The following is a 24756-nucleotide window of genomic DNA, read 5'->3' on the forward strand; positions in this document are numbered from 1 at the left end:
TGTGTGCTGAAGACTGGGGGGGGGGGGATGGGTAGTGTAGGGGGCAGGCTTGCAGGGTATACCCTTTGGTTGGTTGATGATGCATGGAGGGGATTGGAACCATGGCAATGGTATGATATACAATAGAATGAATGTAAAATTAATGTTCTCCCATGTAAACTATCATATAATTCACAATAAAACACTAAAAAAAAATTCAGTCGTTGAGAAAAACAGTTTTTAACGTAACAATTTTTAAGTTAACTAAATTTTAAGAATATGGTGTTATGGACTATATTTCCCTAAAAATGTTTTGGTGATATCCTAAACCCCAGGACCTGTGAACGTGATCCTATTTGGGAATAGGAGTTTTCTTTTGTTCTGTTAATGATAAAAATAAGGAGGGTCCTATGGGTTGGAACAGACTCAACAGCATTTAACAACAACAAACTTAATCAAGACGCTCTGGTAGCATACTGGATTATGAGCTAGGCTGTAAGTTTGAATCTATCAGTCATCTCTGCAGGAGAAAGAAGAGGCTTTCTGCTCCGTAAAGATTTACCTATATCAGGTCGCTATGAGCTGGAAACAACTCAGTGGCACACAATCACCACTACCAAACTTACTCATTTCTTAACTATAAAAAGAGCAGAATAGATAAAGCCACAACCCAGGGAAGGAACAAAGACCACCAAGGACTGACACCAGTCACAAGATAGTAGTATCAAGGTCTATAAAAGGAACTGGCATGGCTATGCCCCTGATTTGAATTTTTAGTCACCAAATCTGTGAGATAATGAGTTTCTGTTCTTTAAAGCTGCACACAGTGGCAATTCTTATTGTGACACATTAACGAACTAAGACACATGACTAGGCATATAAAATTGAAGTTTACCGTATCATCAAAACCTGCAATATAAGCCCAATGCCCAGGAAATGGATCATGGTTTGCATGGGTGCCCAGAATTGATGGAAGAGTCGGTATCATAACTGACTGCAAAGGAATGAGGATTTTGCTAAATGTTGTTTCTTCTACCAGCTTTTTAAGCATTTTAAAATGTGTGCTCATGCTTAGCGTAGAACTACTTCCATCAACCTGAAAAAAATAATAAAAAACAATAATGTATTTTAATTGCACTGGGCTTGAATTATAGGATGCTTAACTTTAACCCAAACAAAAATTTCACTTATATCTTAATTAAAATGGCTCAGCAGTCTATAATTTTCTATACATCTCAGTTTTACCTTTTAGTATTCTTTTTTCTTCAATAATAACAGTGCAGGGTTGTTTAATGCAGAAAATACAGGTCTACAATCTATTATCAGCTATTTCTAAATCCAAAGATCTCTAAATCAAACTCTTTTCTGGCAGCAAATCTCATTTGAGAGCAAAATGACACCCGAATTTTCCAAATTTAGTGTGAAGATATTGTTTCACTGCAGAAATAGTTATGTCTTATTATGGGGCACTGCATCAGATTCTTCCCAATAGTGATACTCAACATCAAGTATGTTATTGTTTTTAAGTGCCTTAAAGTCAGTTCCAACTTATAGCAACCAACTTACAGCTTTTAAATCTTTGTGAAGCAGAAAGCCTCATTTTTCTATTGCGGAGGGGCTGGTGGGCTCAAACCACGGTCTTTGTGGCTCACAGGCTAATGTTTGTCATATGGAGACACCGTGCATGCACCTTTAAAAACTGGAAAATTTCTGAATTCCTTAATATAGTGGGCCACAAGGGTTCCAGATTAAAAAAACTGAAAACTGGACAGGTGGACCACTTACAATTGTCCCAATGTGCAGTAAAGGTTGGCCATCATCACGGCATTTTCCATTGTGAAATGCTACATAACCCAAACAGAATTAGCAGAGATGGCAAAAGCAGATTACCCTTTCAAGGTATTTATTGTTGAAGGAAGGAGAGGAATACGGTAGTCTGTATTTTCTCATCTAAACAGTCAAAAGACATTGAATATTTTTCAAGTGAAATGTATATACTGGTGAAGATACTCTCTCAACAGCTCCTAATACCCGCCCCCTCCTCCACTTTTGCCTATCATACATATTCTTAGGGTTTTTCCTGCAATTTCATAGATAAAATAGTGGTTTATTCCTCTAAGGATGTCCCCACTCTAGGCAAGTTCTAATGAGAAAAATAGTTATTAACAAGATGATCAGTATCTCAAGACTATGAGGCAGGGGAGCATATCTTAGGTAGCCTACATACAAATCAAGTTACCATATAGGAAGTATAACGTATTAACTTCTGACAGAAAATACTATAAAGAAAACTTAAAATAATTATTTTACACATACATTTTTTATGACTTTTTTCATATTCTCTAGTGATGTAGGACAAATACTGGACTGATAACCATAAGGTCAGCTGTTCAAACCCATCAGCTGCTCCTCAGAAACTACATAGGATCACTGACTTGGAACCAACTTAAAGGCACTTTAACAAAAATAACAACAACTTAAAGTTATTTCTCATAAATAACCTACTCTTAGAATAATTAATATTACAAAGACCTTTTTAAATTGAGAGGATATTTTGTTAGAAAGTTTGAAAGCAGTTTTATTGAGATAAATCTCACAGATTTAAAGTATACAATTTGACAAGCTTTCATATATGTGTATACACATATATTGAGAATTTTTATTTAAATGAAAGCAAACTAACTCAAATCTTAAAGAAATTACATGAAAACTATCCAACACTGGTATAAGCAATAAAAGCTATGATGGCACCTACCGGTTTATTGCACAATTCCAGAAGCTTATCTGTCAAGCGAGTTGCATCTCCAACAAACTTTTCTAAGGATTTTTTCATAAGAATAGCTTTATTTAGGATTTCCTTGCATCTGTTTACACGCATGGGATAAGACGACTGTAATAAAAAAAATTAAAAGTCAACTGCAATTTTATATATGATTTTGAAATATAACAAAAAAACTTTTGATTGACAAAAACTCAACTTATAGAGTATTCCTGATGATAATTTATGCTGAGCAAGGTGCCATGAAATCAATTTGGCAATGCTTTCTTGTCATAAAATTTTTATTCTATGGTGAGTCTTCTTTGTAGAATTTAGATTGAAGAAATAATAAGAAATGAAAATAAATATAAATGTGTCTATGTTTACAGGAGTCCTGGTGTGACACTGTAGGACAAGCACTGGACTGGTAACAGAAAGATCGGAGGCCGAAACCCTCCAGTTACTCCTTGGAAACCCTATAGAGGGTTGCTATGATTCAGAAATGCATAAACAACAGATGATTACAACAGCAAAATACTGCAATTATGCAGAAGTTTATCCTTACTAAAATTTCAAACAATAGTTTGAAGTTTTGGAAATAGTATGGTAACAATCTTAAGAACAAAATATAAAGTTATTTATCTTTGTAATAATTCAAATATAGAGTTCTAAATATATTTATTAATGTACTCAATATATATGAATTTATTTTGTTATTGGTAAGTGCTGTCAAGTGGGTTCCAATTCATAGTGACCCTGTTTAGAGCCTCCCAAGAGAGGCAGGTGGGTTTGAATTGTAGACCTTATGCTTAGCAGTTCAGTGCTTATCCTAATGTACCACACCAGGACTCCATCAATGTATTTACTTACCAAATGTATTGAACACCTTATATCTCTGAATATCAATTAAAATGAGAAACAATTTTCTCTATTTTTAAAGAGTATTTGAAATAATGTCTTAATACTACTCTAATATATGAGTGAAACCATGGAATTACATCCACATATTACCATTAAGTAATCAATGCTATATACAACAGAAAAAGACACTTATGATTAATATATTACCTTTGATACAGCTGTCATCATCCACATTGCTTGTTGAGGATAGGCCAGAAATACTTTTGCTATAATTTCCATCAAGACCTCAAAGACTTCATCATGAGAATGACAAATTCGGGAGATTAACTGTGAAAAAGCAGTCAAAAACTGATAAGGAGCCAAATAATTTGTGTGTTCTGTGATCACCTTGTTTATTTTAGCCAGGTCATTTCTCATTTGCACACGATCAGAGCGGCCAGCTGTGGGGGGAAAAAATCAGAGTTAAAAAAAGTAAAATTAAGGGATAAAAGTATGCTATCCGCTCATTTCACCGAAGAACAATTTTGTTTCAAAACTAGTTTAGGACATTGTTGTTGTTGTTAAGTGCTGTTCATTTGGTTCCAGTTCATAGTGACCCTGTATAAAGCTCTCTGGAAATGGCTGGTGGGTGGGTTTGAATTGCCAACCTTGTGATTCAAGCTGACCTTGTGGTCCAGTGCTTATCCTACAGAACCACCCACTATATTCATAACCAGTTCACGCACTGTTATGAATTGAACTGTACATCCCCAAAAGGTATGCTGAAATTCTAACCCTTGTACCAGTGAATATGATTCTGTTGGGAAATAGAGGCTTTCTTTTATTATATTAATAAGGTCACATAGAAGGGTACAGTGAACCCTCAACCTAATCACTTCTGAGTGGTGTCGTATAAAGGGAAAGTACAGACGCTAAGAAAAAAGTACATAAATCATGCATAATTGTCACCAGGAACACCAAAAATGCTCAAAGATGTACACAAAAAATAACCTTCCCCTAGAGCCTATATAGCTGATACCATGATTCACATTTCTAGCCTCCAAAATTGGGATACAACTAATTCCTGTTTTTTAAAGCCACTTGTGGTATTTTTGTGGCAGCAGCACTCAGAAATTTGTACAAGTACAAAAAAAAACATTTAGGGGCTCTGAAAACTCAAAGGGGATTAATATTGAGTAGAAACAAACAGAATACATCCCTATCCTTCATAAATTTTACAGTAAATTATTTGGTTTAAAATAACATCCTCCAGTATAGGTTAGGTCTATCATGTAATGAACAGATTTTCTCTTGAAGGCCCTGAACTATAACTACTTCAGCAACCTGTTTTGTCTTTCTTTTCCTTCTTAATATTTAGTTTCTTGCTCATAATTATATAAAATCTTAATCATATCAAATTCATTTGCAGCTTTAAGTCAGTTAGGCAATCAAATCAAATCTCCCTTTAGAACAAACTTTTAGTTCTTTCTAATCTCTTAACATATTTACATAAAAAAGTAGTACCTTTTTCCCATTCATAAGCTTTAGCACCAAAATCAAGCCAAAGTGATAACATTCGTGGCATTGACTGATATATGAATTGATTTCCATACTGTAGAGATCTGCAATTGTATAGAAAACTATTATTAGCATTATGTTGTTTTTTACTTTATGAGGATTAAAACTTAAACATTTTAAGACACCATTTCGGTTACATATAGCTATCTGACAAAAACTGTAGTATCAATAATTCTTACTAATAGAAGTTAACTTTGAATCCTCTTTACGATTTTTTTCATACTTTAATATTCACTAACCTCTGGTAGCACAGTGGTTGCAAATCGGGCTGTTAACCTCAGGGTCAGCAGTTTGAAACTACCAGTGGTTCTGTGGGAGAAAGATGAGGCTTTCTGCTCCCATAAAGATTTACAGCCTTGGAAATCCTATACAGAGTCGCTATGAGTCGGAACTGACTCTACAGCACATAACAACAACAAGCTATATATTGCCTATACCAAAAATAATACAAATCCTAACCTAGTGAAAGTCCTATCAATACTTTGAAATTGTCTTTAGGATCTATGCCTTCAACTGTGTTACCATGACCAATCACTTCATCTCAAGGATATTATAACAACTTGGTCTCCCTATTTCCATATTTCTTCTCATCAATAAATTTCATATCAACATTCCTAAAGTTCTGTGTTTTCTTGTTGAAAACAGAGCCAACTACCTACAGGTTAAGATTATATGATTAAGTCAGCCTTTGATTCAAACATTCTCAATTTTGTTTCTTTTTAACTTTAGAATCTTAATCTACCTCTACCACCAAGCATACATCTTCCATCAAATATGGTTTACTCACCACACTGATCAAATCCTTCAACCCTGTTTGTCAAATCTGTGAAAAATTCATAATGTCTTCTTCTTGAATTTAATTATACTTCAAATCCTACCTTCTCGTGAGGCCTATCACACTCTTGTATGCTTTCGAAATTGTGATGCCAGTAGCATTAGTGGCTTTTGTTCTGACACCAGATTTACCAAAATCTATGTTTTCTGGACTTGATTAGTTGTCTTTTCTCTCTTAAACCCTAACTATAAGGCAAGAAACCCTGATAGCACACTGGATAGCACTCAGCTTCCAACCAAATGGTCAGAAGTTTGAACTCACCAGCAACATCACAAGACAAAGATCTGGCTACCTGCTTCCATAAAGATTTCAGTCTAGGAAATCCTACAGAAAAGTTCTACTCAATCCTACAAGACAGCTATGAATCAGAATCAACTCAAAGGCATACAACAACTGCAAAAGAGACTCAGTAAGCAAGTTGTGATATGGGAATCAGTACTCAAACACAACAAATGCCCACTATACCACATTTCCCTCAACAGGTTTGTTAGGAAGATCATTTTAAAGTCACAGAATTTTGTAATTAAGAGGGCCCACTAAAGTTCAGGTATTAGTTCAACCATTACATCCAAAAACTGTTACAATGCACTGGGCAATTTCTAATTTAATCTTTCTGAAGCATTTAGCAATGCTGATAATTCCTTCTTTCTTGAGTATTTATTTTCTCTCTTCAACCTTTTTGTTTTTCTCTCAATTTCTACCTTGAGCTGCTCCCTATACCCTTTTAAGGAGTCTTGGTGTGGCACTGCGGGTTAATGTGCTGGACTGCAAAGTCAGTTTGAACAGCAAGATTGGTGGCTCAAGCTTTTTGTAGGATGGTAATATGAATTAGGCAGTTGTTCTCTTATAAGTAGAGTCTATGTCTCGGGATATGGAGTCCTCAGAAACCCTATGCAGAGTTACTATGAATTGAAACTAACTAGACAGCAAATAACAGCATGCTTTCTTAAAGTTGGTGTTTCTCCTTGTTTCCATCTCGAGTCCATACATTTTCTATACCTCTAGGCTTTGTTGTTGTTAAGTGCTGTCAAGTTGGTTCCGACTCAAAGCAACCCTACATAGGGTTTCTGATTAGTGGCTGGTGGGTTTCAACCACTGACACTGCTGTTCAAACTGACCCTGCAGTCCAGGGCTTATCTTACAGCACCATACCAGGACTCTATATCCTGAGACATAGATTCTACTTATAAGAGAACAACTGCCTAATTCATATTACCATCCTGCAATTCTGTGATGTCATGAGTCTGTCTGGCTGTCTTGCCTTCTAGTACATCTACATTTGGATATTCCATAGGCACCACAAACTCAGCTTGCCTAAACTCAACACATCCATTTTTCTGTCACACTTATCCTCTTCCTTCATTTTTCTCTCATGGTAAATAGCATCCTCCATCTACCTTGTTGCCCATACCTGGGTAATAAACTACCACTTCTTCATTCCTTGTTACTAGGCAACAAGTCCTAAAAGTTCTACCTCTGTCATACTTTGAAGTCTTTTCCTTCCATCCCTTACTTCTATTCTTTCCTAGGCTGGCTTCTTGTGTATAGCTTGGAATATAATCCTTCTGAAATGTAAATCTAGTCAAGTCATTTCTTGCTTAAAATGTTCCTGAAAATCCTTATAGCTTTCAGTTATTTTGATATTTGATCATATATTTGATTATGTAACTATTTTTCAATGTTTTACACTACTTGTGTTTCACTTTGAGAAAAAAGGCTTAGAGAAATTTTGCTGTCTAAAGTCTCTGACAATATTGCTTTAATTCCTGAAAATATTTAGGTAAGAAGTCAAAAAAGTCAAAGTCATTAAATAACTATAACAAACATTACTCTGAAGTAAGTTACCGTTCCATGAAAAGCAACAAATAGCACTTGAGTATAAGAAGAAAATCATTTTAACTTCTTAAGAAGAAAAAATGGGCGAAAATACAATACACCAATATATAAAACTGAAAGTTGCATCTCAACCATTGACTAGTTGAAGAGATAGCACTTGTTAGATGTCTAATGTCAAAATCACTTTCATATATAGTACTTTTTAGGAGAATGGGTTGGATTAAAACATTCCATTGGCATTTAAATATAACCATTTAGGATGCTCTGAAGTTCTAAGGAAGGGAATTCAGAGGAATGGGATATAGAACAGAAAGTCACCAATTTTAATTGCATATTCTTGACACTAGTGACTTTTTAAAATGAAAATGTTACTTTTCTGTTATTTTTTTAAAAGTAAAGAAAAAATTATATAAATAAATTTATATCTCATCCAATGCGATAAGACTGAATCAGTCTTATCACAGTGACAATACACTGAATATGATAAGCTACATAACAGTTCATTATAAACAGAATCACCTGAATGTACTTAATAGTCAAATTGGTCAGATCTCACACTCACCTCCCAAAATGAAGGACTATATACCGGATGAGATCACCTTGTTTTTCCATTTTGTTGTCTGTGACCATGGGCATTAATTTGTCATAGTACTTTGCAAGGTAGAAATGCCCATCCTCCCACTCTGGTAGAACCAAGGTCACATCCTGCAAATATAAGAAAATACACTCACCTAAGAAACCCTTACATTATACTAGGAACAAAAGCATGATTAAGGATCAAAACTGTGAGACCCATGTCTGGGAAGTACAAGGTCTAACTAAGGTACACTATGTCTCCGATTTGGATAAGAAATACCTACTTTCTTACAAAGGTCAGCTGGATGGGAACATTCCCACTGGTCATACTGAGTTAGCTATTTAGGGTAAGAAAACTTCATTTATATTGTCACTTTATCTGATACATCAAAAAAATTCCAGATGGATTCAAGTAATTTATATATATGTGCGGGAAGCCAGAGCCTTCCACGGCTCATGAATACCTTGAAACCAAACTTGCCTAGCAATAGTAACGTCAGCACTAGAAACTTACTGGCAAATGTACCTGAGCCATTTTGGGGAAAACGAAATTTATGCGTGAGCCAAACCACAATGAGTTGCATATTTGCCCTATATAAGCTCGGAACTTTTTAATAAACTTTGTCACTTGCATGTGTCCCTTACCTGATCACTGATCCTCGCCTCTCCCTCAAGTAACCCGGGGTCAGAGCAGGACTCCAATAAGTGGCGCCCAACGTGGGGCACGAGTAAAAGAGACTAAGTGGTGGACCCTCTACAAGGAGACCCGAAGAACAAGGACGTGCAGAAAGACACTAAGAAAAGAGGGCATTAAATCAGGTAAAAATGGGGAATAAATTGGGAAAAGCTTGGTATGTAAATATGCTTATAAATATGCTCCGAACCAGAGGACTAAAAGTAGATCATAACCAGCTTTGTAAATTTATAGACTTTGTAAATACAGTTTGTCCATGGTTCCCTGAAGATAGGATTGTAGACGTAAAATTATGGAATAAAATAGGACATGATTTGCAGGAATTTTATGCCAAGAACGGGCCCGCTCGGGTGCCCGCTGATACTTTCAGTTTGTGGAGGCTTGTCTGAGCTACTTTCGATTTCAGTAGCGACCGTCCGGCAAGCCCAGAAAAAGAAATTAAACCATCCGCGCCCAGCGCGCCTGATAGCATCCACCCCAACCTTAGTCCTCTTGAGAAAGAGGCCATAGATAAAGAGGACAGTGACTCTGACGGAGCTGTTGTTATTAAGTGCCATTGAACAGGTTTCAAATCACAGCAATCCTATATAAGGTTTCCAGGGAGCAGCTGGAGAATTTGAACCACCAACCTTGTGGCTCAAACTAATCTTGCATTCCAGTGCTTATCCTACAGTGCCACACCAGGACTCCATCATATGTATTCTTATACTCCATTATTTTCCATCAGCAGGTCTGTGAGATTCATCCATCCTGTTTTATTTATCAGTTCATTTCTTCCTATTACTGAGCAGTATCCCATCATATGGAGTCCAGGTATGGCGCTGTGGGTTAATGCATTGGACTGCAAAGTCAGTCTGAACCGCAAGGTTGGTGGTTCAAGCTCACCAGCTGCTCCTTGGAAACCCTATACAGAGTTGCTATGGGTCAGAAACGACTCAACAGTATTTAACAACAATAACAATTCCATTGTATGAATAAACTATAATTTGTTCATCCATTCCTCTGAAGATGGTCACATGGGCAATTATCAGTTTTTATCTATAAAGTCACTACAAACAACTGTGTGAAATTCTTCTAATGGACATATACTATTTTTCTTGAATAAATACCTAGGAATGTAACGGCATCATATGATAGGTATATACTAACATTCTATACTCCCACCAGTAATTATGAGAATTTATAATAGTGCTAGTCTTTTAAACTTTAGCTATTCTAGTATATGTGAAATGGTATGTCTCTATGGTTTTAATTTGCATTTTCTGGATGACTAGTAAAGTTCAATATCTTTTCATGTGCTTATTGATCATTTGTATTTTATGAAATGTCTATGACTTTTCTGAATTTTTAAATCAAGTGTGTCTTATTAACTTTTAAGGTTCTTTATACATTTGTATCGCAACTTGTGTGTCAGTTTGTCGTACAATGATGACTTGTGTGTTGCTATAATGCTGAAAGCTAAGACACTGGTATTTTAAATACCAGAAGGGTCACCCATGTGGACAGGTTTCAGCTGACCTTCCAGACTAAGATATACTAGGAAGTAGGAGAGGTAAACTACTTCTGAATGTTTAACGAGTGAAAACCTTATGAGTAACAGTAGAACATTTCAGATATAGTGCCAGAAGATGAGCCCCTCAGGTTGAATGACACTCAAAACACAACTATGGAAGAGCTGCCTCCTCAAAGTAGAGCTGACCACGATGATGTAAATGGAGTAAGACTTTCAGTACCTTCCTTTGTGATGAGGCAAAAGTCAAAATGAGGAGAAACAGCTGCAAATATTCATTAATAATTGAAACGCAGAATGTACAAACTATGGGACCTAGGAAAACTGGAAGTTGTCAAAAATGAAATGGAATGTATAAAGATTGATAACCTAGGCATTACTGAGCTGAAATGGACTGGTATTGGCCATTATGAATCTGATAATCATATGGTTCATTATTCCAGAAACATCAAATTGAAGAGGAATGGTGTCACATTCATCATCAAAAAGAACACTTTAGGAAGAACAGTTAATACCACTATTATTCAAATTTACACACCAACCACTAAAGCCAGTGATGATGGAATTGAAGAATTCTACCAACTTTTTCAGTGTGAAATTGATCCAACACACAACCAAGATGTATTGATAATTACTGGTGATTGGAATACAAATGCTGGAAACAGAAGACAAATCAGTAGTTGGAAGATATGGCCTTTGTGATAGAAATTATGCTGACGATCACAAGACAGAATTTTACAAGAACCAATGACTTCTTTATTAGCAAATACCTTTTTAAAACAACATAAAAGATGACTACACATATAGACTACATCAGATGGAGTACACAGAAATCAAAGTGACTACATCTGTGGAAAGAGATAGTGGAAAAGCTCCATATCATCAGCCAAAACAAGGCCAGGGGCAGACTGTGGAACAGACCATCAATTGTTCATGTATAAGTTCAGGCTGAAGCTGAAGAAAATTTTTAAAAGAGTCAAAATATAACCCTGAATATATCCCACCAAATTTAGAGACCACATTAAGAATAGATCTGATGCATTAGACACTATTGATCAAAGGCCAGAAGAGTTGTGGGATGACATCAAGAACATCATTCAAGAAAAAAGCAAAATGTCATTAAAAAGACAGGAAAGAAAGATTAAAATGGATGTAAGAAGAGACGCTGAAACTTGCTCTCCAGCATAGAAATGTTAAAGCAAATGAAAGAAATGAGGAAGTAAATGAGGTGAACAGAAAAATGAGAAGGGTAGCACAAGAAGACAAAATAAACTATTATAATGATGTATGCAAACACCTGGAATTAGAAAACCAAAGCTGGAGAACATGCTCAGCATTTCTCAAGCTAAAAGAACTAAAGAAAAAGTCTAAGCCTTGATTTGCAATACTAAAGGAGTCTATGTGCAAATTACTGAATGATGCAGCAAGCACTAAATAAAGATGGAAGGCGATACACAGAGTCACTGTACCAAAAAAAATATCGTCAGTGTCCAATCATTTCAAGAGGCAGAAAATGATCAAGAGCCGATGATAGAATTCCAAGCTGCACTTATGGCACTGGTGAAAAACAAGGCTCCATGAATTGACAGTATACAAGTTGAAATCCTTCAACAAACTGATGAAGCACTGGAGGCACTTACTCATCTATGCCAAGAAATTTGGAAGTCAGCTAACTGGTGAGGTTACTGGAAGAGATCAATATTTGTGCCCATTCCAAAAAGAAGTGACTCAACAGAATGCAGAAATAAACAGTATCATTAACATCACATTTTCAAAGAACTGTTAACTTGTAGCCTTTCTGTGTTATTTTCATTTATTAAAAAAATTTCTCTTTTTCTGTCCACCCCCAACTCTCTCCAATACTTTAATTGCATATTTATTGTTGCTGTTAACTGCTGTCAAGTCTGACTCATATTGTAGAGACCCTGTAAAAAGTTTACAAATAGTGGCTGGTGGATTTGAACCACTGGTCTCGCAGTTCAAACCAATTTTCTGGCCCACTGTTTATCCTACAGTGCCACACCAGAACATGTTTATAAGACAACTTGACATTATCGCATAGATCACTAAGATTCTGTTTTTGCTTATTTCAGTTTTTTTTAGCTGTCCATGTTTCCTTTAGGAGAGTTTCTATTGCTGTGTATTCAATTTCACTGATCTTTTTTACTTTTGCAGTATCTAATGTCTTGTTGTGGCGCTGTAGGATAAGCACTGGACTGCAAACCACAAGATCAAGTTTAAGTTTAAGTCCACTAGCCACTCCTTGGAAACCCTATATAGAATCACCATCAGTCAGACACAACTCAACAACACTTAACAATGTACTGTTATCTCACTTTACTTATGTTGGGTGGTGGTTTCATGAATGTATTTACTTTAGGATAATTCCTCAAGCAAAGCGTATACTCAACTTACATTGTACAAAGTTTAACAAAAAGTTTCCTGGCAGTTTTCATTATACATATGTTCTTCCATGGCCTTTAAAGTATATTGTCCAGTTCCCAAAAGAAAAAATGTATTAAGTTTTTTAATTAAATCACACTATACATATACTTAAGGAACTCTGATAACATATTGGTTATGAATTGGGCTGCAAACTGCAAGGTCAGCAGTTTGAAACTGCTAGCTGTTCTGCGGGAGAAAGATGAGGCTTTCTGCTCCTGTAAAAATTTACAACCTCGGAAACTCTGTACAGGGGCACTATGAGTCGGAACTGACTCCACGGCACATAACCACCACCACCATACATATACTTGCCTTATATTTTTTCATAATTGCATTGCTTTCAAAGTTAGCTGTTTCTTCCATAAATCGACCCACTAGTAATATAGCACGACCATGAATTAACATGTTCTTGCTTTCAGTGGGCATTTGATTTTCAGGAAAACATAACTCGACACCCTTTTGAAGAACAATAAGTGCCTGGTGAACATCACCCTAAAAGAAAAAAGGCAAAAACAAACCTTCAATTTTAAGTATACATTTCTATTTTATAAAAAATCAATAAATAAAATTGGCATTTAAAGTTCATTAAGTATGTTTCTGTACAAATTCATTTGTAATCTCATGTTTATGTCTATTTCCCTCCAACAGTAAAACATTAAAAAGAATACATTGTTCCTTTCATGTAGAAACCTCATTCATTTTAAAGTCTGCCAAAGACAAGAAAGCAAAAAACTATGGATAAAAACGAGCCCTGCTGTAACACTATATGATAAACTAGCCACAAGGTTGGCAGCATCTCAGAAACTCTATATTGGATTGCTTTGAGTCAAAACTGATTCAACGGCTTTTAAAAACAAAAAATAAATAAGCATGAATAAATAAAATCATAGTCTAGTGAAGAAATGAAATATGTAAGCTAACAACACAAAGTGATAAATACTTTAACAGAAGACTATACATGAATATTATAGAGGATAGAAACAGAACTGTTTAAATCTACCTGAAGATATCCAAAGATGGAGGAGAACAACAGTCAGGAAAGGTTATCAAATGAGGTAAAATCTCAACTAAGTGTTAAAATATAATTAGAAATTTTCCTGGCAGAGCATTTGATGAAAGATGTTCTAAAGAACAATTTTAACTGGAAGAAAGGCAAGAAGTCATCTTAATGAAGTCTACAATGCTCATGAAGTAGTAACAAATGAAGTTGATGAGACAGGTCAGGGTTCAGAGAGAAAGGTTGTTGTGTACTTTCTAGAGCTCAGATTTAATCGTAAAGGCATGAAGACTTTGAAGGATTTTAAGTAGAGGAGTAACATGATTCAATTTTTAGAAAACTCAGACTGTGTTAGTGCATACAGGGAAATGGAGACACATTAGAAAATAATGTTAAGATAGTTACGAGCTGTAAATAATAAAGACATGAATTAAAACAATGAACATAAACAAGTGGGAGAGGACTCAAGAGATGTCTTTAAGGAAGAAGAGCACAGATTTAGTTTCTAGAGATGGGAAGCGTGAGGGGAAAGATGATCCCTGAATTCCTGTCTCAGATGAGTGGAGAAAATATGAGAAAAAACAGGTAATATGAGAGGAGAAACATGTATTGGGTATTGGTGAATTCGATCCTAACTGTGCCTTCAGGTTGAATTTGTAGGAATATTGGAACAGGTGAATAGGGTTCTTATTTAGCCTACTTTAGTGTAAGAAAAAGGTTTTTCGATGATGTAAAAGCTGCACATAGAGCAATTGGAAGTGATTGTGATGAAGAATTTGTTGAGAGCAGTGACAGGCTCAGAGTAGGGGTTAGTTCAATCATTTCAAAGTGGTGCAGAGTTACATAATGTTGTTGTTGTTGTTAAGTGCCGTCGAGTCGGTTCCGACCCATAGCGACCCTGTACAGGGTTTCCGAGGGTTTAAATCCTTACAGGAGTAGAAAGCCTCATCTTTCTCTCGCGGAGCGGCTGGTAGTTTCGAACCGCTGACCTTCAGGTTCGCAGCCCGATTCGTAACCACTACGCTACCAGAGCTCCTTAGAGTTACATAATAATAAAGGGCAAATACAAGTTTTCTCTAAGTCAGATATTCGCTCGTAACCCAGACGTTTACTGTATTACTAGTTTACAAAATGATCAAGTCTTGACTAACATATGCTGAATTATTACTTCCATCTTCCACTTAGGAAATAGCTCCTGTCTGTTCTTAGTTGCCACAAGGTTGGTGCACGCATAAATGACATTGACAATAATGATGGCAAGTATAAAGCATAAATTAGGGGTAAAAATTTGCAAGTAAATTTTAATAGCCCCCTTCTTATTGCTATTACTTTAATTTGGGGATATCTGGGAGCTTCTGTTCTGATGCCAGTGCCTTCTTGACAGGCTAGGTTATAAGTGAATCTTTGCATTAAAATTAGCTAGTCTGCATAGAACGTATTACCTACTAAAGATGTAAACAAGAGACAGTGTTACATTCATTTCACAAATATTTCTTGAGTGCCTACTATGTATATATTGTATACATAAAGAAATGTAAAAGTTGCGCTGGATTTCCTCAAGAAAAATAGAAAACAGGCAGTGGAAGAACAAGGAAGATAGGGGAACACTTAGATAGGTTTGCATGGGCTAAATGAGACAGAGGTAAATAGTGATGTATACTCAACCTGGGAACAACAGGGCTCTGTGATACAGGGATCAGGGCATAGTCTGAATGGGTAAAAAAAGAGGGGAAAAATGTTAAGATGCTAGTTTCTGCGCAAGAACACACAAACTTGCAGACAGTACCCATATGATCTAGTTTAGATGGAGTGATGATCAGTACTCGACTAGAGGAAGATAAAGAAGTTTGATGTAGGAAGCAAGTGAAAATTGCTACAATTTAATGAACATAACCTTTACTTAAATGGATGTAATAGCTTAAAATATCAACCAAGAGGGAAGGAGTCTTCATATCAAAGATCAAAAGAGAAGAGCACGAACAGAATGTGGGATCCTAACCAGAGAAGCAGTGACACCAGAAATGGAGGCAGAGAAGATTACCATCTTCTCTGAGATAAAGAGATAGAGTTGCTGAGGACTCTAGAATCATGGAAAGAGAAAGGCAGTGTGGGGGTAGGCAGGAGGCTGGCTTGCTTAAACAATTATATATTCCTATGTGTTTTCCTGCACATAAAAAGAAAACAAAAACAAAGAGGGAATAGAGGCAAATACTGTTAACCAATGGTACATGGAAGGGATTGTAATCATTGCAATGAAGCAAAATACAATTGGTTGAGTACAAAAGCAATGTAAACTGTCACTCAATTCACAGTAAAAGCTTAAAAAAAATTGATAACTAAAAGAAATGCATTTTCACTCTTAAAACAGGACAATATTTGGGGACTTTAGGTTGAAGGAACAATGTCTGTCCGACTTTGGTACATAAACTATGAAAAAGGTTTTGATTTTGATTTAGGGAATCTTTTCTCAACCATGCCTTTATAGAAAACAAGTAATTCCTAACAGGGTATACAACTGATCATTTTTCCATTGCCATTACCTTGGACCACAGCCACTTGGCCCTTTCCACATACAGTTCAGCGAGTCGTGATTCTCCTGCATTTAGGAGAGCATTGTAGGCGGTTTGATGGTGACCAGCCTTTCTAGCGACTCTGGCACTCTGCAGCCAGCATTCTCCAACCATTTCACTGTAATCTGGTCTAAAGTAATGTGACAAAACAAGGAGGGAATAGCATTTATAAATGTATTCATAGTCTTAATATAATAGATATTCCCAACATGGAACTTACTCAGAATACTACTTCAAAGGAATCAAAGATTAAATTTATTTAACAACAAAAAAAATACTTATTTGAATTTTCTTAGAGTGCTCCATTTTGATCTACGAAAAGTCTTTCAAGGCTTATTTTTACTTCTACCCAAATCTCCCCCATGTATGTTATTAAACATCACAAAAAAAAAAAGATATATTGCATATGAAAGCAACGTTTAAATTCTATACTAATTCCAACTATACAGTTTAGTTTTGATGATTGACAATATAGGGTTCATACATAAAATTAGGAAATAAAATCACAGGGAGTCTTTGTTTAACAAACAAAATCCATTCCTAAATGTATCTTAAAGTTGAATTTCTATGTAAGCTGGAACAGGTGCACACAGTTCTTACTTAGCCTTACTTTAATGCAAGAAAATGCTTGAACCTTTTTCAATGATTTGAAAGCTTCAGAAGCAGCATGTGAAGGTGATTGTAATATGCAATTTGTTGTAAATAGGGGTTAGTTCAATCATTTCGAAGTGAGGGTAAATTTACGTAACAGTAATAGGCATGTACCATCAATGCTAAATTCAACATAACTAAAATGAAAAAAGGTAGCATAAAAACCTTTTGTTGAGGCTTAATAAAGCCCTCCGGAGGGCCAGGATGGGTTCCTTAGCTCTGTAGGAATTCTGGGTCATTTCTAGTCGAGCTACCCAGTTGAAAGAATCTTCCTGAGCATTAACTCCTGGAGACTGGTAAAAAAGTGGTCTGATGCTGTGCTCCAACTCACACAACATGTGTAATCTGAAGACAAATAGAGCCTATGTTAAAATGTAGCAGTCAGTCTTATTAATCTCATATATAAAACATGTACTTTTATATCAGATATGACGAGGATGAAATCTTTTCTCTGAGAAGAACCTCCAGTATATATACTCTTGGTATACAAACAGCAACATTTACAAGGGGGCATCAAAAAGTACACAGAAACATCTAATTACAACGTAATGGAATTTGTTAACTTTTGGAAATCTATTAATAGATTTAAATATTTAGTGCTTTCCTCTTATCCCCAAGTTTTTATTAATTAAATTAGTGAAGGGTTGTTGTTAAATGCCTTCCACTTAGTTCTGACTATAGTGACCCTATGTAGGGTTTCCAAGGAGCAGTTGTTGAATTTGAACCATAGACATTGCAGATCAAGCCGCCCTTGTGGTCCAGTGCAATTCAAGCGATATAAAAAACAAATTTTATCCCTATGTAAAGACATAAAAAATATGGATCCTACAAAGGGCCAAATCCACTAAATGGGTAAAAGTCTCTTTAACAAATGGTGTCGAAAAACTGGATGTCTATCTGTAGAAAAATGAAACGGGACCCATACCTCAAACCATACACAGAAACCAACTCAAAACAGACCAAAGATTTAAATGTAAAACCTAAAACTATAAAGGTTAGATAAAAAAAACAATGCTTTTTGTTGTTGTTAAATGCTGACCAGTCAGTTCCGACTCACAGAAACCCTGTGTAGGGTTTCCAATGATCAGTTGGTGAGTTTGAACTGCCATCCTTGTGGGTCAATGCTTTTATCAATCACACAATGCCACACAGGGACAATGCTTCTTGTTGTTAAGTGCCATCGAGTCGGTTCCAACCCAAAGTGACTCTGAATAGGGTTTAGGGCCCTAATACATGGCATAAATGCAATATCAAACCTAACTGAAACTGCACAAATAAAAGATGAACTAGATAAATGTTGTTGTTATCGTTAGGTGCCATCAAGTTGGTAACGACTCACAGCAACCCTATGCACAACAGAATGAAACACTGCCTGATCCTGTGCCAACCTCACAATCGTTGCTACATTTGAGCCCATTGCTGCTGCCACTGTACCAATACATATTGTTGGGGGTCTTCCTTTTCTTCTCTGACACTCCATTTTACCAAACATGATATCCTTCTCTAGGGACTGGTTCCTCCTGACAATATGTCCAAAGTATGAGAGACAAAGTCTGGCCATCCTGGCTTCTAGGGAGCATTCTGGCTGTTACTTCTTCCAACACAGATTGGTTTGTTCTTTTAGCAGTTTGGCAGTCCATGGTACTTTTAATATTCCCCTCCAACACCATTGCTCAAATGCATCAATTCTTCTATGGTCTTCCTTATTCACTGTACAACTTTCACAAACACATGAAAATTGAAAATACCATGACTTGGGCCAGGAGTACCTTAGCTCTTCAACACTTTAAAAAGCAAATGAGGTCCCTAAGACTTTACTCCTTTTGCATCATCACAGTCAACTCTAATTTGAGAAGGCAGCTAGCTCTTCCCCAGTTGTATTTTAAGTACCTTCCAACCCGCAGGGTTCAGCTTCCAGCATTGACAATATTTTGGTGCTTTTTATCATGTTTCAATATTCAATGTTCTGGTGCTATATGGCAGTGTTCTATTGCTATTTATAAGGTTTTCCGTTTCTAAATATTCCGAAGTAGTCCATCTCTCCTTCTTCCTAGTCTGTCTTCATCTGGAAGCTCAGCTGCAATCTGTCCACTGTGGGTGACCTTACTGGTATTTAAAATACCCATGGCATAACTTCCAGAATCACAGCAACATGCAAGCCACTACAATATGACAAACTGAACAGACAAGTGCTAGAAACTGACAGGCGAGTGGAACCTAATAAAAATTAAATAAGAGGGTGCTTCAAAAAATTTATGGTAAAATGGAATTACAAGATCATGGAATTTTTCCACTTACTTTTGCAAGCCTCCTTGTACTTATGCTCATCAAATGACTTTTTCAAAAGTGTAAAAAGAAAGGCTATAGACTTGGAAAATATGTTTTGGCTCTGGCATAGCTGAAAGGGTTAGTCGCTAAAATTTATAGAAATTTAAACACCACCACAACAAAAAGACAAAAAATCCAATTTTAAAATGAGTAAAGCATATGAATGGACACTTCCCCAAAGAAGACATTTTAGCAGTTAACAAATAAATTAAAATCATTAGTCATTGTTGCTGTTGTTGTTACGTGCCATCGAGCTGGTTCTAATTCATAGCAACCCTAGACAGGTTTCCTAGAAGTGGTGGTTTAAACCACCGACCTTATAGTTAGAAATCTAGTGTTAATCCTAGTGTCGTTGTTGTTAAGTGTTAATCTAGTGTCGTTGTTGTTAAGTGCTGTTGAGTTGATTCCAACCCATAGCGACCCTGTATAGGGTTTCCAAGGAGCGTCTGGTGAGCTAGAACCACAGACCTTGCAGTTCAAACTGACATTGCAGTCTAGCACATAAACACACAGCGCCACACCAGTACTCCCCAACAATAATAGCACTAGTCAAAAAAACAGAAAATAACAAATGTTGGCGAGTTTGTGAGGAGACAAACTCTTTGACACTGCTGTTGCAAATGTAAAATGGTACACTCACTATGGAAAATGGTATGGCACTTCCTTAAAAAGCTAAAACTAGAAATGCCAGGTGATCTGGCAATCCCACCTCTTGGTATACACTCTAAACAAATAAGAGTCTTGACACTACTAAACTAATGTACACCCATGTTCATTATAGCATTATTCATAATAGTAAAAAGATAGACACAATCTAAGTGCCCATCAAATGATGAATGGATAAGCAAACAGATATATACACACAATGGAATAAAGAATAATGATGAATCTACTGAATATCCCACAACATGGATGAACTTGGAAGACATACTGAGTGAATCACAAAAGGACAAATATTATATGAGATGCCTATTATATATCTAAAAGATTTATAAAAAATTCATAGACAGAAAAAAAAAATTTGATGGTTACCACAGATGGAAGAGGGAAGAAGGGGGAATAACTAACTGGATAGAAAACTAGATGTGTTTAATAATGGTGAAGTGAAAGGAAATACACAATATGGGAGAAGTCAGCACACATGACCAAGGCAAAGAAAGACACAGATGAATGCAAGAATAATGGACAACTATGATAATTACTATAACATAGATAATTGTGCAAAACTAGTATTTGCAAATAATAATCTACAGATATATACATAGAGGTGTGGAAGGGCAGATAGGAGCATACCCACCTGCAGGTATAACTTTGGCTGTGGATATTTCTATGTACATAATTATAGATGTTTATGTATACTAATATAGACAACAGAGAACACAAAGGACACAGTCATCGAAATCTCTTAGACATAAACACCTTGCCGGATAAGATCCCTAGACTTAAATGTGGAAGTCCATAGACTTGGGGGGACATTTATGCTAATTAGCCCAATATCGTTAATAAACATCCTACTTAGTTGAGGAGCATCTGGGGTATTAAAATCTTGCTAAGAGCCATGTAAGATACAAATATTGGTCTTTTCTCATCAAGAGCAAAAGGAAGTGAAAAAGATCAGAGGCTAAAGGGAGTAATTAACTCAAGGGACTAATAGAATACATGAACCACAGCCTACCTGACTGAGAGACCCTTCACTACCAACCACTGCCTGACTGGGATCCCAACAGAGGGTTCCAGGCAGAGCTGGAGAAAAATGTAGAAGAAAAAAAATTAAATTCACAAGAAAGATGTTGAGTTACTAGTTTGAGAAAGACAGTTGGCAGTTTGAGCCCATTTGTTGGTCTGCAGATAAAAGATGAGGCTTTCTTCTCTTGCAAAGATGTACAGCCTTGGAAACCCTATACTGGGTCACTATGGGTCAGAACAGATTTGGCACTCAACAACAACAATGATGTAGATATATGTCAAATGCATTTCTAAATAAGAAAAGGAAGGAACCCACAAACACTGGGCACCAATATGCCAGGTATAGTACTAGTTGTACTATAATCTAGATGTCTGGTTATCTAGGTTAATTATATAAAAAGCAAACCATGACAGTATAAGAAGTCAAACACAGATATTTTGTTATTATTTTTAGAAATTTCATATTTGCCTCTTCAGTGAAAACAATCTATGTTAGAAGATATTTTGAACTATATGGTTATACTGAGATAAAAAGTATGAAAAATTATTTTGTGTATAATGTACCAAATATTATAAGAATTATTTACTCATTTAAAACTTCTAAACATGTCAAGTGAGATTTATAGACCAGAAATATAAAAATGGAAACCTCAAAATACCTGACAATATATTCATATCCTCGTTGGTAAGAGCCTCTTTCAAAGCTTGCTGCTGAAAGAGGTACAATTTGCTCTGCTCTCACAAGTTTCAATGTGTCATAAAAAGCTGTGGTATCTCTTTTTTTGGCTGATAATAATAGCTGTCCAAGTCTAACACTCCATGTTGTAGATTTCCCATCTGAAAAACAAATGAAGAATCAAGGACTGCCAGAGTAGCTGGGTCCAAATGTCTGCCCTATTTCATCTGATAAAATATTCAGCAGAAATATTAAACATATGACTTAATTCTACACAGCTACATAAGGCAAAGGAGTTTTGGTAGCATAGTGGTTACGAGTTGGACTGCTAACCTCAAGGTCAGCTAGTTTCAAACTGCAAGCGGTTCTGTAGAAGAAAGAAGAGGCTTTCTGCTCCCATAAAGATTCACAGCCTCAGAAATCCTATACAGTGTCACTATGAGTCGGAACCTACTCCATGGCACACCACCACCACCACCAAAGGCAATCATAAAACACACTAAAATATTAATTATGAAGGCTGCTTAGCTACTTCAATCTGAATATTTAATGACCTATTAAAACCACTTAAATTTTAATAAGTAATTTTACCTGTTGCCAAATAGTTCTCCACCAAATCCCACTGTGACAATTTCCACGCTGCTTCCACTCTGTATGTGTTTAATTCATCTGTCCATTCAGACCTATTAAAAGAAACCCACATCAATGAAAATTTTACTCATCTAAGGTAATATTTATAGATTTCTCATATTTAAGATGCATGTGGTATTTATTGTCTTTGTATTTATACTGTATTTCATATTTATATATAAAATTGTTCTCTCTATCCATAAGCAATCCAGAACATTTTTATCTTTCCATTTCCCTCCCAAATATTTTTCAGTAGTTACTTCTAATAGAAACATTTTAACATGCCATTCTACAAATTAAAATGATGTCATATACTGCTGTTGGCTGCAGTTGAGTCATTGGGACTCACAGAAACCTTATGTACAATAAGATGATATGTTACCTAGTAGTACATCATCCTCACAATTACCAGCATGTTCTTGTCTATGGTTGCTAATACTGTGCAATCCATCTCAACAAAGGTCTTCCTCACACTCACTGACCCTCTATGATATTCTTCAGCAGCTACTGATCCCTTCTGTTGATGTGTTCACATCAAGTGAGCCATACAGCGTTTTACTGTGATCCATAATTTTAGAAAGGAGATCACCAGGACTTTCTTCCTAAATTTGTCTTTGTCAGGAAGCTCCACTGAAACCTGTCTACCATGGGATATCCTGTTAGTATTTGAAATACCGGTGGCATAAGTTTAAGCATCATAGCCACATGCTCATCAACAAAGTATAAGAAATAAACAGGTATTGGGTACCATATATGAGGTGGCATCAAAAAGTTCATGTAAAAAAATCCTGTTATCTTTTTTTTAATGGTTTTTATTGTAGATTGAGTAAAAGTTTACAGGGCAGATCATCAGTTTTCCATTCAACAAATCAAACACCTTGTTTAATTACAATGATTATAATCCCCTCCATGTACCATCAGTTACCAGTGTTTCTATTGACTTTAGCTTTTTTTTTTTTTTTATTTAAACTCAGGCATATATAATAATTTACACCACCAAAGGGCACATTCTGCAAGTCTGCCTCCTGGATGCCATCTCTTAGTTCCTCATGTCCCAGTCCTCAGCTGTTCCCTCTCCCCATGTCCTCATCTCTGCCTCCATCTATGGGGTTGCTGCTTCTCTGGATAAGATCTCTCATTCCGCTTGCACTATTCTCCCTTGATGGTCCTAGGGTCCTTTGTTTCTGGACTATAAGAGTAACCACTCCCTTGTTTTTGTTACAAAACTTCTACCTTTACATATGTGAGTTGCAATTGGTCACGGTAACAATTACTCATTATTGAATCATAAGAATCTTATCCCCATCTCTTTTAACCAGACCCATCTAGACAAGACGAAAACTATTCAGTGGGGACTCTTTCCCATTACCTTTTAATTCCATTTTTGTAACAAGCTTGTTGAAACCCATCCTCCCATTTTAGAGCAGAGTGAAATCCTGGGTAACTAAAACATCTGGTTGTAATATTAATATGACCAGTAATACAACAATTTTTCAAATTTACACACCACCTACTAATATCAGAGATGAAGATTTTTATCAACTTCTGCACTGAACAAACATGCAATACAGATGCATTTATAACTACTGGTGATTTGAATGTGAAAGCTGACAACACAGGAGTGGTAGCTGGAAAATACGGCCTCGGTGATAGAAATAATGCCAAAGATTACATGATAATTCGAATTTTGTAAAATTGATGACTCATTCATTGGAAATATTTTTTTCCAATAATATACACACGACTCTACCAGTGACCATGTTGGACAGAATACACAGAATTCAAATCAACAACATCTGTGGAAAGAGAAGATGAAGAAGCTCAATATCATCAGTCAGAAAAAGATTAGGACCGACTGTGGATCAGACCATCAATTGCTCATATGCAAGTTCAAATAGAAGCTGAAGAAAATTCAAACAAGCACAAGACATCATGCTTGGTAAAGCATAGGATCAATGAAAAAGAGGCAGATTCTCAACAAGATGGATTGACATAGTCACTAATTGAGACTGTCACAACTGTAAAGGTAGAAGTTTTGTAACAAAATCGCGGGAGTATTTAATCTTACAGTCCAGAAAAAGAGGACCCTAGGAGCATCAAGGGAAGAGCACAAGCGGAATGTGGACCCTATCCAGAGAAGCAGCAACACCAGAGATGGAGGCAGAGA

At 36.1% G+C, this 24756-nt stretch overlaps 1 protein-coding gene across 1 annotated transcript in view; it reads right to left on the reverse strand.

Annotated features, from left to right (window-relative positions):
• The window catches only part of ATR (ataxia telangiectasia and Rad3 related), a 164001-nt gene that overhangs the window by 44100 nt on the left and 95145 nt on the right, over positions 1–24756 (reverse strand). Inside the window, exons 31-40 of the mRNA XM_006869870.1 lie at positions 22551–22642; positions 21943–22120; positions 17435–17614; positions 16589–16748; positions 13364–13543; positions 8389–8531; positions 5102–5199; positions 3806–4038; positions 2735–2869; positions 875–1075 (exon numbers count right to left, since the gene is read on the reverse strand). Coding sequence (XP_006869932.1) covers positions 875–1075; positions 2735–2869; positions 3806–4038; positions 5102–5199; positions 8389–8531; positions 13364–13543; positions 16589–16748; positions 17435–17614; positions 21943–22120; positions 22551–22642 — 1600 coding nt within the window. The remainder of the gene's footprint in view (positions 1–874; positions 1076–2734; positions 2870–3805; positions 4039–5101; positions 5200–8388; positions 8532–13363; positions 13544–16588; positions 16749–17434; positions 17615–21942; positions 22121–22550; positions 22643–24756) is intronic.

Source organism: Chrysochloris asiatica, unplaced genomic scaffold (genome assembly GCF_000296735.1).
Source record: "Chrysochloris asiatica unplaced genomic scaffold, ChrAsi1.0 scaffold00136, whole genome shotgun sequence".
NCBI lineage: Eukaryota > Metazoa > Chordata > Mammalia > Afrosoricida > Chrysochloridae > Chrysochloris > Chrysochloris asiatica.